Here is a 14,421-nt window from a genome sequence, read left to right as displayed (position 1 = left end):
TTACTAACTTTTTTTAACGGTAAAAAATGTCTCTATTGTGAAATATTTAGATTGAATTTCATAAATATTGAACATCTGTTGCATACAAAATCCACTATTGTGAATGAATAGTTTACAACGAGTTTTCCCTTTGAGGGAAATTAAAATTTATATTTGCTATAAGGGTTGGATTTTTGGCTTATTGGATTGGGTATATTGGGTTTGTGCTGATGTTTATAACGCGCATAGTATTGCTCCTATACCCATCTTAAAGTATACCAATCGGCTTAGAATCATTTTCTGTGTCGATTTAGCTATGCCCGTCCGTCCGTCTGTCTGTACATATAAAGCTTGTAACCAAACTACAGGTAACAATTTTAAAGGTAATTCAAAAAAATGTGGTACATGATCTTCTATTGTCCCAAGGTATTGGTTAAGATCACTTCATTATTTCACCTAGTCTACATACAAATGGAGCCACCGAATAGGGTTTTTAAGTTCATAATTATGTTTAAAATACTCGTCGACAAAAAGCTGTAAAACCAAGTTCTATACTAGTCGTGATGACACTTATGAACTCTATAATTCTAGGGCCTCATTGGACTCTAGCCCCTACATAAAGGTCCCTTAAAAAATTTGACTTAAATGTCCACAATTTTATTCAACAATAAATGACTTAAGTTTAGCTTAAGGCAAGGTATAATTCAACTTAAATGATTTAGTATGAAAACTAAATCACATTTTACTTTTTGTAACAGGTGTAGGGTATTATATGGTCGGCCTCGCCCTACTATAATTTCTTACTTGTTTTGGTTTTATTTCTTTTTTTAATAGAAATTAATTTTTTTTTAAGAAAAATGTTGACTCCAAGACCGTCCTGAAAACAATGACTTTGAAAAAATATGTGTAGCGCAAGAGAGAACTGTTTTATACACCTCCCTTATAAGTCGACTGACTACCATTATTTGTTTTAAAATTTATGTTTGTTGATATTCTTTCTCTGGTTACTGGGGCGTTGTTTAAAAATTTATGCACACATTTGTAAACGTTTTTTTTAAGTTTATAATACTATTCCTTTTTTTGATATTTTATTATATAGTATTTGACATTTGTTTTTGTTTTTTTGCTTTCTACTTTCAGGTGAGTCATGATGATGTGTATTTCGTAAGTAGTTGTGGGTATTTGTAGTGTTCAACCTGAACATGGTTTACTGTTAAAGTTATTAAGGTAATAGAATAATAAAAATATTTTAAAAGGTTTAAATAATTTCATTTTAAAGATTATATCAAATATTCAATTTGCCAAAATTTTGTTTAAAGTTTTGGGGAAAATTTTAAAAAATTTTTAAATATTTTGAAAAATTTAGAAAATATTTGAAAAATTTGGAATATATTTGAAAAATTTTGAAAAAATGTTTCTGGGAAACAAACATTTTTATAATTTGTTTACGATAAGTAATTGTATATTAACTGTGACCATAATATTAGAGAATTTCTAGTAATAATGTTTTCAATGATCAAGCCTATTTTTCTCTAAGTGTTTGGTGAATTTTTTATTAATTTACTTTCAAATTTTAAAGAAAAAAAGAAAAATAATTGCAAAATATAAAAAAAATATTATGTTTAATTGAATTATCTTTCGATTACCCCAATTAAAAACACTTTCACACCTTTTTTTTGCGCTTTTACTCTCGCTCTCTCTCAACTTCACTTTTTCTTCTTTAGGATTTATCGGTTTTCTTTATCGTTCAACATCATTTTCACATTGTGTTAAAAGGAAAAACAACTACTTGTTTATTATTATGTTTTTTTGTGTGATTTTCGAATCAGAAATCTTTTATATAATAGAATTTCGAAAATTTCGTTAAACACACACTAACCACAAGAGCATAAAGAAAAAGGAGAGAGAAAGCGAGAGCAGGTGATCCTCAAAAAAGAGCACAACAAAGAGTTTTCCTACAAAAAATACAGAGAGTTGTAAAAAGTTTTTAACACAAAATTCATTGACAAAAAACGCAACATTTTGAAAAATTTTCATTTAAATACAAAATTTTCTTTTATATTTGAAAAAAAGAGCACCGCTCTTTAAAATTGAAATTTCTTGTGTGTGTTTTATTTTTGAAGATTTTGTATTGAAAATAAATTTTCCTCAAAAAAGAAAAGCTACAAGCATTTTTCGTAAATGTTTTTTTTCTCATCGATTTAATGTGTGTGAAACATTTATTTCGAATCGAAAAAATCATGTCAGTGGTCTCTGCGGAGGTTTCACGTTAAAACGTATTGAATTTTTAAAGCGCGCATACACACTATCAAATTTTTTTCATAAAAAAAAATTAAATAAAATTTTAAAAAGTTTCAAAATCTAAACAAAAATTTATAAAGAAAATAAAATGAAAATAATATTTAAAAAAAATATCAAAATTTATAAAATATTGAAATTAATTTTCTAAAACCTAAAATCTTTCAAACAAAAAAATCAAATTCAATTAAACATACCATTTTGAAAAGTTCCATAAATTAAGAAAATTTATTCACCAAAAAAATTAAAAATTTAGATAAAAAATTCTTTAAAATTTAACAAAAAAATAATAATCAAAAACCAATTATTTATTTAAATAAATATTATTTTAGTTTAATGCCCGTTAAAACAAAACAAAAAAATTATGTATGTGGTGTTTTTTTCAAAAAAGTTTTTGCAAAAATTCAAAGTTCTCTAAATACGAAAAAAATGAAAACTAACAAGTGAAAACAGAATTTATTTTAAATAAACAACATTCCAATTTATAGTGAAATTGAAGCAACAACAAAAAAAAGTAAAAAAGTCGAAAATTTTAATAAAGTTTAAAATTGTGTGTTTTTTGCGAAAATTTTTTTTGAATTTAAAAAAGGAATAAAAAATAATAAAATATTGTTCAACTAATTATTGACGTGTTATGCTGATGTTTTTAAAATTTTAATCAAAATTTTCAACATTTGCTGTGTGGGCCTTCGCGGGGGACCATGCCGGTCATTGCTGATTCAGATGAACCACCAGCAAAATGTTGCAAATATTGTGAGGGTAGGCTTATATAATTAAATTTATTTATTTCTATAATTAACTTTTTATTTAATAAATATTTATTAAGAGAATAATGTTTATTATTCTTGTTAAACCCACGATGTAGAAAGCATTATTATTAAATCAGTTGCGGTGCAATTTCCTATTTTTTTAAGACTAAAGATCGTATAAAAGGTTCTGTTCTACTTGAGTTATAATTCAGTTCTAGTTCTGTACTAGTTCTGTTCTAGTTCTGTTCTAGTTCTGTTCTAAGTTTGTTCTAATTCTGTTCTAGTTCTGTTCTAGTTCTGTTCTGTTCTAGTTCTGTTCTAGTTCTGTTCTAGTTCTGTTCTAGTTCTGTTCTAGTTCTGTTTTAGTTCTGTTCTAGTTCTGTTCTAGTTCTGTTCTAGTTCTGTTCTAGTTCTGTTCTAGTTCTGTTCTAGTTCTGTTCTAGTTCTGTTCTAGTTCTGTTCTAGTTCTGTCTTCGTTCACATTTGCAAGTGTTTAGATGAGTGTCTGACTAATTCCATTTCATTTTATTGTATTTTAAAATCTAATTGAAAGATTTATGTTTTGTTTAGTTAATGACGTTGCTGTTGTTGTTTTGTTGTCATTAAGGCATTTAAAATACATTTGATTTATAAATAAAAAAATGTTAAGTGTATTTTAAAAACTACTTTGAATTAAAAATACTGTAAATATGTATATATTTAAATTTATATAAATTAATATTTATGTATTCATCTGCTAGAATCTATAAAATTGTTAATGAAATGTTTATTCTAACACTGTTTGATCTTACAATCTACTTTGATACTGTTGTATCGACCGCAGCATTTTAGTGTAGTTTATTTTTACGATTGGTTACTTGGAAGTAATGAATTTGATAAGAAGTTGTGATATATTTTAACATGGCAAATAACTAAAACAATTATTGTAGACTTTTTGGAAAAAAAAGAGTTTGAAAAAAATATACCTACATGAATAATTTTATTGTTTAATTGGCGCTCACCTGATCATTCTTCTTTAACCTTCCTTATTACATTTTCTCTAAGTGTTGTAGTTACCAGATCAGCTAATTAGCTATGCTGATAAAACAGTGGGTAACCATACTTATTTTTAATTTAAATGGCTGCTGACGCGAGTACTAATATTTTAAATACATGCTACGTATTTTTTTGTTTTTATTGTGTTTTTATACACATTTTTTGTTTTTGTACATTTTTTTGTTTTATTTAGTTTAATGAGAAAAGAAAATTCATTTATATTTGATTTATAAATAAATAACAACAACAAAAGAATAAATTCCTACTAGAAATATTTGCCAAAATTTATTTAAATTTTTTGTTTGTGAGCAGCAATTTTTTTAAATTTAAAATAAAATAAAAAAGTTAAAATTTTTATTGTTAAACAAAAAGAAATTTTGTAATACCGGAAATTTGATTATTTTTTAAATATTATAAATAATTGTTTTAATTACATAGAATTTTTTATATTTTTATTTTATAAAAGAAACACATTTATTTACCTTAAAACCAGACAAAAATTCATTAAATATTTGTCACACTTCAATAAAATATAATTAAATGAAAAATAGAACAAATGTATTTTGCTCATTTTTAAATAAAATTAAAGAAAAACAAAAATACTTTAAAAACCCCAACAATACACGCGTTAAAAGGTTATTTTATTGGCAAACAATCAATGCCAACCATTTGCAATACCAACCAGCAACAACATCATCAATAGCAACAACATATTCATGTTGTCGAAAGAAAAAAACTTAAAACAAACAACATTTATTTTAGATTTTGTTTTTATACAACCTTTTTATGTTTTTTTAGGGATTTTTGGTTTAAACGTTTTGTTTTCTGTACTTTAGGTCATTTTGTTGAAAGTTTTGAAACATTAAAGTTATGCTTTGTTTGGTTTTAGGGTTAATTCGGTTCTAGTTTAGTTCAGTTCTAGTTCAGTTCTAGTTCAGTTCTAGTTCATTTCTAGTTCAGTTCTAGTTTAGTTCTAGTTCAGTTCTAGTTCTAGTTCAGTTCTAGTTCAGTTCTAGTTCAGTCTAGTTCAGTTCTAGTTCAGTTCTAGTTCAGTTCTAGTTCAGTTCTAGTTCAGTTCTAGTTCAGTTCTAGTTCAGTTCTAGTTCTGTTCTAGTTCTGTCTTCGTTCACATTTGCAAGTGTTTAGATGAGTGTCTGACTAATTCCATTTCATTTATTGTATTTTAAAATCTAATGAAAGATTTATGTTTTGTTTAGTTAATGACGTTGCTGTTGTTGTTTTGTTGTCATTAAGGCATTTAATATACATTTGATTTATAAATAAAAAAAATTTAAGTGTTTTTTAAAACTACTTTGAATTAAAAATACTGTAAATTATGTATAATATTTAAATTTATATAAATTAATTTTTATGTATTCATCTGCTAGAATCTATAAAATGTTAATGAAATGTTTATTCTAACACTTTTGATCTTACAATCTACTTTGATACTGTTGTATCGACCGCAAGCATTTAGTGTAGTTTATTTTTACGATTGGTTACTTGGAAGTAATGAATTTGATAAGAAGTTGTGATATATTTTAACATGGCAAATAACTAAAACAATTATTGTAGACTTTTTGGAAAAAAAGAGTTTTGAAAAAAATATACCTACATGAATAATTTTATTGTTTAATTGGCGCTCACCTGATCATTCTTCTTTAACCTTCCTTATTACATTTTCTCTAAGTGTTGTAGTTACCAGATCAGCTAATTAGCTATGCTGATAAAACAGTGGGTAACCATACTTATTTTTAATTTAAATGGCTGCTGACGCGAGTACTAATATTTTAAATACTTGCTACGTATTTTTTTGGTTTTTATTGTGTTTTTATACACATTTTTGTTTTTGTACATTTTTTTTTTTGTTTTATTTAGTTTAGAGAAAAGAAAATTCATTTATATTTGATTTATAAATAAATAACAACAACAAAAGAATAAATTTCCTACTAGAAATATTTGCCCAAAATTTATTTAAATTTTTTGTTTGTGAGCAGCAATTTTTTTAAATTAAAATAAAATAAAAAAGTTAAAATTTTTATTGTTAAACAAAAAGAATTTTGAATACCGGAATTTGATTATTTTTTAAATATTATAAATAATTGTTTTAATTACATAGAATTTTTTATATTTTTTATTTTATAAAAGAAACACATTTATTTACCTTAAAACCAGACAAAATTTCATTAAATATTTGTCACACTTCAATAAAATATAATTAAATGAAAAATAGAACAAATGTATTTTGCTCATTTTTAAATAAAATTAAAGAAAAACAAAAATACTTTAAAAACCCCAACAATACACGCGTTAAAAGGTTATTTTTATGGCAAACAATCAATGCCAAACCATTTGCAATACCAACCAGCAACAACATCATCAATAGCAACAACATATTCATGTTGTCGAAAGAAAAAAACTTAAAACAAACAACATTTATTTTAGATTTTGTTTTTATACAACCTTTTTATGTTTTTTTAGGGATTTTTGGTTTAAACGTTTTGTTTTCTGTACTTTAGGTCATTTTGTTGAAAGTTTTGAAACATTAAAGTTATGCTTTGTTTGGTTTTAGGGTTAATTCGGTTCTAGTTTAGTTCAGTTCTAGTTCAGTTCTAGTTCAGTTCTAGTTCATTTCTAGTTCAGTTCTAGTTTAGTTCTAGTTCAGTTCTAGTCTAGTTCAGTTCTAGTTCAGTTTCTAGTTCAGTCTAGTTCAGTTCTAGTTCAGTTCTAGTTCAGTTCTAGTTCAGTTCTAGTTCAGTTCTAGTTCAGTTCTAGTTCAGTTCTAGTTCAGTTCTAGTTCAGTTCTAGTTCAGTTCTAGTTCAGTTCTAGTTCAGTTCTAGTTCAGTTCTAGTTCAGTTCTTAGTTCAGTTCTAGTTCAGTTCTAGTTCAGTTCTAGTTCAGTTCTAGTTCAGTTTTCTAGTTCAGTTCTAGTTCAGTTCTAGTTCAGTTCTAGTTCAGTTCTAGTTCAGTTCTAGTTCTGTTCTAGTTCAGTCTAGTTCAGTTTAGTTCAGTTCTAGTTCAGTTCTAGTTCAGTTCTAGTTCAGTTCTAGTCAGTTCTAGTTCAGTTCTAGTTCAGTTCTAGTTCAGTTCTAGTTCAGTTCTAGTTCAGTTCTAGTTCCAGTTCTAGTTCAGTTCTAGTTCAGTTCTAGTTCAGTTCTAGTTCAGTTCTAGTTCAGTTCTAGTTCAGTTCTAGTTCATTTCTAGTTCAGTTCTAGTTCAGTTCTGTAGTTCAGTTCTAGTTCAGTTCTAGTTCAGTTCAGTTCAGTTCTAGTTCAGTTCTAGTTCAGTTCTAGTTCAGTTCTAGTTCAGTCTAGTTCAGTTCTAGTTCAGTTCTAGTTCAGTTCTAGTTCAGTTCTAGTTCAGTTCTAGTTCAGTTCTAGTTCAGTTCTAGTTCAGTTCTAGTTCAGTTCTAGTTCAGTTCTAGTTCAGTTCTAGTTCAGTTCTAGTTCAGTTCTAGTTCAGTTCTAGTTCAGTTCTAGTTTCAGTTCTAGTTCAGTTCTAGTTCAGTTCTAGTTCAGTTCAGTTCAGTTCTAGTTCAGTTCTAGTTCAGTTCTAGTTCAGTTCTAGTTCAGTTCTAGTTCAGTTCTAGTTCAGTTCTAGTTCAGTTCTAGTTCAGTTCTAGTTCAGTTCTAGTTCAGTTTCTAGTTCATCTAGTTCAGTTCTAGTTCAGTTCTAGTTCAGTTCTAGTTCAGTTCTAGTTCAGTTCTAGTTCAGTTCTACTAGTTCAGTCTAGTTCAGTTCTAGTTCAGTTCTAGTTCAGTTCTAGTTCAGTTCTAGTTCAGTTCTAGTTCAGTTCTAGTTCAGTTCTAGTTCAGTTCGAGTTCAGTTCTAGTTCAGTTCTAGTTCAGTTCTAGTTCAGTTCTAGTTCAGTTCTAGTTCAGTTCTAGTTCAGTTCTAGTTCAGTTCAGTTCAGTTTCTAGTTCAGTTCTAGTCAGTTCTAGTTCAGTTCTAGTTCAGTTCTAGTTCAGTTCTAGTTCAGTTCTAGTTCAGTTCTAGTTCAGTTCTAGTTCAGTTCTAGTTCAGTTCTAGAGTTTCAGTTCTAGTTCTAGTCTAGTTCTAGTTCAGTTCTAGTTCTAGTTCTAGTTCTAGTTCAGTTTCTAGTTCAGTTCTAGTTCAGTTCTAGTTCAGTTCTAGTTCAGTTCTAGTTCAGTTTCTAGTTCAGTTCTAGTTCAGTTCTAGTTCAGTTCTAGTTCAGTTCTAGTTCAGTTTTCTAGTTCAGTTCTAGTTCAGTCTAGTTCAGTTCTAGTTCAGTTCTAGTTCAGTTCTAGTTCAGTTTCTAGTTCAGTTCTAGTTCAGTTCTAGTTCAGTTCTAGTTCAGTTCTAGTTCATTCTAGTTCAGTTCTAGTTCAGTTCTAGTTCAGTTCTAGTTCAGTTCTAGAGTTCATCAGTTCTAGTTCAGTTCTAGTTCAGTTCTAGTTCAGTTCTAGTTCAGTTCTAGTTCAGTTCTAGTTCAGTTCTAGTTCAGTTCTAGTTCAGTTCTAGTTCAGTTCTAGTTCAGTTCTAGTTCAGTTCTAGTTCAGTTCTAGTTCAGTTCTAGTTCAGTTCTAGTTCAGTTCTAGTTCAGTTCTAGTTCAGTTCTAGTTCAGTTCTAGTTCAGTTCTAGTTCTGTTCTAGTTCAGTTCTAGTTCAGTTCTAGTTCAGTTCTAGTTCAGTTCTAGTTCAGTTCTAGTTCAGGTCTAGTTCAGTTCTAGTTCAGTTCTAGTTCAGTTCTAGTTCAGTTCTAGTTCAGTTCTAGTTCAGTTCTAGTTCAGTTCTAGTTCAGTTCTAGTTCAGTTCTAGTTCAGTTCTAGTTCAGTTCTAGTTCAGTTCTTGTTCAGTTCTAGTTCAGTTCTAGTTCAGTTCTAGTTCAGTTCTAGTTCAGTTCTAGTTCAGTTCTAGTTCATTCTAGTCAGGTTCTAGTTCAGTTCTAGTTCAGTTCTAGTTCAGTTCTAGTTCAGTTCTAGTTCAGTTCTAGTTCAGTTCTAGTTCAGTTCTAGTTCAGTTCTAGTTCAGTTCTAGTTCAGTTCTAGTTCAGTTCTAGTTCAGTTCTAGTTCAGTTCTAGTTCAGTTCTAGTTCAGTTCTAGTTCAGTTCTAGTTCATTCTAGTTCAGTTCTAGTTTCAGTTCTAGTTCAGTTCTAGTTCAGTTCTAGTTCAGTTCTAGTTCAGTTCTAGTTCAGTTCTAGTTCAGTTCTAGTTCAGTTCTAGTTCAGTTCTAGTTCAGTTCTAGTTCAGTTCTAGTTCAGTTCTAGTTCAGTTCTAGTTCAGTTCTAGTTCAGTTCTAGTTCAGTTCTAGTTCAGTTCTAGTTCAGTTCTAGTTCAGTTCTAGTTCAGTTCTAGTTCAGTTCTAGTTCTGTTCTAGTTTAGTTCTCGTTCAGTTCTTGTTGAGGTTTTTCTTTTATTAAGAAATTTATTATGAATCTTCTATTAATTTCTAAAAATACATTAGTTTTCATTTTATTTATTCAAAATTTAATTTACCTTTACAAACAAGTAAAAAAATATTAAATTTATTAGATTTTCTTGACTGGAGGCCATTATTAACACAAATAGACATAATTAAAATAAAATTATAAAATTTTGGAAATTGGGGGAGATACACAGCTTTACATGTGACAATTTAATTTATATCCATACTCACACATATACACTCTTACTTAAAGGCTTCAACAAATTTGATAATAAAATTATAATGGATGACATACTTTAAAAAAATATATTCTTATTAAAACAACAAAATTATAAACGTGTAAACAAAACAAACAAACACTTACACAATACTCAAAGAAAATGCAACAAACAAACACTTGAAATATTTTAGTCAGAGGAAAAATATTTATTTTTTATTGTTTTTTTATTATTTATAATAAAAAAAAATCGGATATATTACAAAATTATTTAAGGCACGGAATTTGTTCAAACATTTCGTGTGTAGGTAGGTGGGATAATATTTTTCATATTTTTTTTTAATAAAAGAAATTACATTATTTTATTTTTAATTTGTTAACATGTTGGTAACATTTTTCAAAAAATATTAAACAATATTAAAAATTATTTAAATGATTTAAACAAGATGAGAACTTGTATTAAAATATAACTCTACAAAGAATCATATGTCCAACAACACCTATATAGAAAAAATGTGTGAAAAACATCAACTCTTATAAATACTCGAGTTAAATGCAACTTGTTCTGTTTTAGTTCGGTTCAGGTTTCAGTTCTAATCTAGTTCTGTTCTAGTTCTGTTCTAGTTCTGTTCTAGTTCTGTTCTAGTTCTGTTCTAGTTCTGTTCTAGTTCTGTTCTAGTTCTGTTCTAGTTCTGTTCTAGTTCTGTTCTAGTTCTGTTCTAGTTCTGTTCTAGTTCTGTTCTAGTTCTGTTCTAGTTCTGTTCTAGTTCTGTTCTAGTTCTGTTCTAGTTCTGTTCTAGTTCTGTTCTAGTTCTGTTCTAGTTCTGTTCTAGTTCTGTTCTAGTTCTGTTCTAGTTCTGTTCTAGTTCTGTTCTAGTTCTGTTCTAGTTCTGTTCTAGTTCTGGTTCTAGTTCTGTTCTAGTTCTGTTCTAGTTCTGTTCTAGTTCTGTTCTAGTTCTGTTCTAGTTCTGTTCTAGTTCTGTTCTAGTTCTGTTCTAGTTCTGTTCTAGTTCTGTTCAGTTCTGTTCTAGTTCTGTTCTAGTTCTGTTCTATTCTGTTCTAGTTCTGTTCTAGTTCTGTTCTAGTTCTGTTCTAGTTCTGTTCTAGTTCTGTTCTAGTTCTGTTCTAGTTCTGGTCTAGTTTTGTGTCTAGTTTTGTTCTAGTTCTGTTCTAGTCTGTTCTAGTTCTGTTCAGTTCTGTTCTAGTTCTGTTCTAGTTCTGTTCTAGTTCTGTTCTAGTTCTGTTCTAGTTCTGTTCTAGTTCTGTTCTAGTTCTGTTCTAGTTCTGTTCTAGTTCTGTTCTAGTTCTGTTCTAGTTCTGTTCTAGTTCTGTTTCTAGTTCTGTTCTAGTTCTGTTCTAGTTTCTGTTCTAGTTCTGTTCTAGTTCTGTTCTAGTTCTGTTTCTAGTCGTTCTGTTCTGTTCTAGTTATGTTCTAGTTCTGTTCTAGTTTCTGTCCTAGTTCTGTTCTAGTTCTGTTCTAGTTCTGTTCTAGTTCTGTTCTAGTTCTGTTCTAGTTCTGTTCTAGTTCTGTTCTAGTTCTGTTCTAGTTCTGTTCTAGTTCTGTTCTAGTTCTGTTCTAGTTCTGTTCTAGTTCTGTTCTAGTTCTGTTCTAGTTCTGTTCTAGTTCTGTTCTAGTTCTGTTCTAGTTCTGTTCTAGTTCTGTTCTAGTTCTGTTCTAGTTCTGTTCTAGTTCTGTTCTAGTTCTGTTCTAGTTTCTCTTTCTAGTTCTGTTCTAGTTCTGTTGTAGTTCTGTTCTAGTTCTGTTCTAGTTCTGTTCTAGTTCTGTTCTAGTTCTGTTCTAGTTCTGTTCTAGTTCTGTTCTAGTTCTGTTCTAGTTCTGTTCTAGTTCTGCTCTAGTTCTGTTCTAGTTATCTCTCAATTCAGCTCCATTTCTGTTCTAGCCCATTCTGGTTTCTTCTAGTTCTGTACTTGAACATGATTCCCCTTAACTTTTTTCTAATACCTTATATTTTCAAGCAAAAAACCAATAAATTAGAATATAAACAATAACAATTTTAATGCTGCTATTCTCCGTTTTTGTTAACACCCCAAAAAAACATAGAAGACAATAACAATATTTTAAAAGAAGAAGCTGGAACACTGTTTTTTTTTTGTTTGTTTATATGACCTTAGTTTTATTACTCCAGAACATATGCAAATTCTCAAATCAATTAATTACTCTCAAAAACACTCACATACATACACACATACATACACCTGTACTCATTAACACTTAATCTCCTAAACTATGAATACAAAAAAAAAGAGTATTTGAATAAACAGAGAAGGGAGCAAATAGTAAAACAACGATTTACCGTTTGTTGTTTTGCCATTAATACTAAACTTATAGAGCAATGTAAACAAAACATTTATTTGTACAATAACAACAAGAAAACCTGATCAATAACAAAACATTAACAAGAAGATAAACAGAAAACTAAAAACAGAAATATGAGCAACTCTGTTATTAGAAATGCCGTATTATTGTAATGAAAAATTGCTAATATAACTAAAACTATTTTGAATTATCAAGTTTTTCATAATAAAACAAGATAGAAAAGATGTAATGTAATTTTGCATGATTTGAAGCCACCTTTACTTTCAGTTTAAAAGCAAAAAATGCTGCAAACAATGAAAAAATAAATATATTTATGCAAATGTATTAAACATTTACATACGTATAGAAAAACTACATACAAAAAGTTTATATTAAAATTAAAAAAAAAAAAAAATTATAGAAAAAATTAAAATTTTCATGCCACACAGTGAGTATGAACAATAACATCATCATCATTATCGTCGTCATCAGCTTCCTTAGCTATGGCATCATTTATTGTTTTCTATTGATTTGCTTTTCTATTCACAGCCATAAATATTCAAAATTATAGTTTTGTTTTCTTTTTTCTATACTCTAGTTCATGTTTTCCATATGAAAATAAATATAAATGTTTTCCTAGAATTGTATTTTTTTTGGATAAACAAGACTTACTACAATTAGACTAAAGCACAATTGTAAATATAAAATTGAAAAAAGAGGAAATTAATGAAAAAATTTAAAAATCTACTTGATATGTAAAATCTACTGAAATTTTTAATAATTTTAAAATTTAAAGGTCTGGCAACTTTATAATGTTAAAAACCGTGAACCAACATTTGATATTAAAGCAAAATAGTCTATAGTCTAGTCTATAGTCTAGTCTATAGTCTAGTCTATAGTCTAGTCTATAGTCTAGTCTATAGTCTAGTCTATAGTCTAGTCTATAGTCTAGTCTATAGTCTAGTCTATAGTCAAGTCTATAGTCAAGTCTATAGTCTAGTCTATAGTCTAGTCTATAGTCTAGTCTATAGTCTTGTCTATAGTCTTGTCTATAGTCTAGTCTATAGTCTAGTCTATAGTCTAGTCTATAGTCTAGTCTATACTCTAGTCTATAGTCTAGTCTATAGTCAAATCTATAGTCTAGTCTATAGTCTAGTCTATAGTCTAGTCTATATTCTAGTCTATAGTCTAGTCTAGTAGTCTAAAGCTTAGTCTATAGTTTTGACTATAATCTAGTCTATAGTCTAGTTTATAGTGTAGTTTATAGTCCAAGTTTTAACTTGAATTTTAACTAAAGAAGAATTTGTTGCAAATAATACTTAACTATTTAATAAAATATTTAAATTAAACTTTAATCTAGGAACAATCAAAGTATAACCCGCCCACCAAAAAAAAGGCGCCATAAATTAGTCTCACTTTATTCTAAATACGCGTTAATTGTTGCACATTTATTTCCCCTAAGCAATTTCCGTTATTCTAAACAATTTGTTTTCTTCTTGATAAACAAATATTTCACACTTGTTATTTTTTTATTAAATATTTTCAAAAACTATAATTGCAAAAATAAAATTTGCACAAAACACAGCTATTCCACCTCTGATTTTCCCTAAAATAGAAATAGTTCATATAATTTATAAGAATTATACTTTAAACATTTAAAATGCAACATTTTTAATTTTATTTTCTTTGAAAAAGCAATGATCTGGAGGGGGTTTCTAATTTTTTATTTGTTTCTGTGTACGTTTTTGGAACATGTGTTTAATTTTTTTTAACAAAAAAATTTGAGAACAAATTCTTTTAGACAACAAAACTAACAACGCTATTGAACTTTGATTTTAGATTTTAACAAAAAAATTTGAGAACAAATTCTTTTAGACAACAAAACTAACAACGCTATTGAACTTTGATTTTAGATTTTTTTTTCCAAAACTTTTTTCACAATAAATTTTACTTAAGAGTATTTAAAGATTTACTTGTTTTGTTGTTTGTTTGTTGCTTTTAAGTAAATAATTGAATTTGTTGTTGTAACTGAATTATTAAACTATTGGTATTGTTGTTTGTTTCTTTGATGGGAAATTGGTTTTTCTTGTTTTCTAATGCTATATATTTTGTTTTCTCTTTTTGCAAATTAAATTTTTATAAAATTCAATTTGAAAAGATAATTTTTGAAAATTAAATTAAATTTTTTTTGAATAATCAATATTTTAAATGGATTTTGAACGTATTTAAGTGTTTATAGTAATTTCAACACTAGTTCAGTTCTGGTTAAGTTCTAACTCAGTTCCAGTCCAGTTCTAGATAAGTTCAGTTCTAGTTCAGATATAGTTTAATTCTAGTTCAGTTCTAGTTTAGTTCTAGTTCAGTTCAAGTTCAAGTTCAGTTCTAGTTCAGTTCTAGTTCAGTTCTAGTTCAGTTCTAGTTCAGTTCTAGTTCAGTTC

At 28.1% G+C, this 14,421-nt stretch overlaps 1 protein-coding gene across 1 annotated transcript in view; it reads left to right on the top strand.

Moving 5' to 3' along the window:
* The first annotated feature begins 2,633 nt into the window (after positions 1–2,633).
* Positions 2,634–14,421, top strand: part of LOC111688571 (uncharacterized protein DDB_G0271670-like) — an 80,093-nt gene continuing 68,305 nt past the window's right edge. The window contains exon 1 of the mRNA XM_046952007.1: positions 2,634–3,036. Coding sequence (XP_046807963.1) covers positions 2,979–3,036 — 58 coding nt within the window. The 5' untranslated portion in view covers positions 2,634–2,978. The remainder of the gene's footprint in view (positions 3,037–14,421) is intronic.

Source organism: Lucilia cuprina, chromosome 5, assembly GCF_022045245.1.
Source record: "Lucilia cuprina isolate Lc7/37 chromosome 5, ASM2204524v1, whole genome shotgun sequence".
Classification (NCBI taxonomy): Eukaryota; Metazoa; Arthropoda; class Insecta; order Diptera; family Calliphoridae; genus Lucilia; species Lucilia cuprina.
Note: the sequence above shows the minus strand (reverse complement) of the source record. Positions and strands in the feature narration are given on the sequence as shown.